The sequence below is a fragment of the Myotis davidii genome, unplaced genomic scaffold (genome assembly GCF_000327345.1).
Source record: "Myotis davidii unplaced genomic scaffold, ASM32734v1 scaffold1364, whole genome shotgun sequence".
NCBI lineage: Eukaryota > Metazoa > Chordata > Mammalia > Chiroptera > Vespertilionidae > Myotis > Myotis davidii.
The window spans coordinates 497,768-498,215 of NW_006295736.1; the positions used below are offsets into that span (position 1 = coordinate 497,768).

General features: G+C 73.9%; 1 protein-coding gene across 1 annotated transcript in view; it reads right to left on the reverse strand.

The window, feature by feature from the left end:
* Positions 1-448, reverse strand: part of MYO1G (myosin IG) — a 24,180-nt gene that overhangs the window by 19,807 nt on the left and 3,925 nt on the right. The window contains exon 5 of the mRNA XM_015568207.1: positions 222-436. Within this exon, the coding sequence (XP_015423693.1) occupies positions 222-436 (215 nt within the window). The remainder of the gene's footprint in view (positions 1-221; positions 437-448) is intronic.

The window sequence follows — 448 nt, forward strand, 5'->3', positions numbered from 1 at the left end:
TTGGCTCCCGGGTGGGGACGCCCCTGCCTGCTGTGTGGGCTCGGCCAGCAGACACGGACCAGGCAGCTGGCAGGCTGCATCCTGGGCACACGGGGCCCACGGCTGGGGTGTCTCGAGGGAGCCCACAGCCCAAGCAGCTGGGAGGAGGGGCAGCTCGGCGGCTGCACTGTCAGAGGCAGCCTTCCCCGCCCCCGGGCGGGGCGACAGGGCAGCCGGCTCACCAGGTGCAGGATGGCGGCCAGGATCCGGCGCACAGACCCCATCTCCTCAGCGCTGAAGCCGATCACCTGCATGGCCTCCGTCACCGCCCGGTGCTGGCCCCTCTCCTCGCTCTCCGAGGCCTGGGGGAGCGGGGGTTCAGCACCCGGCGCAGGCTCACCCCCTGCCCCCCGGCCCCCAGGCCCTGCAGGTCCCCACTCACACTGAGCCCCGCGCCCTGGCGGGTGAA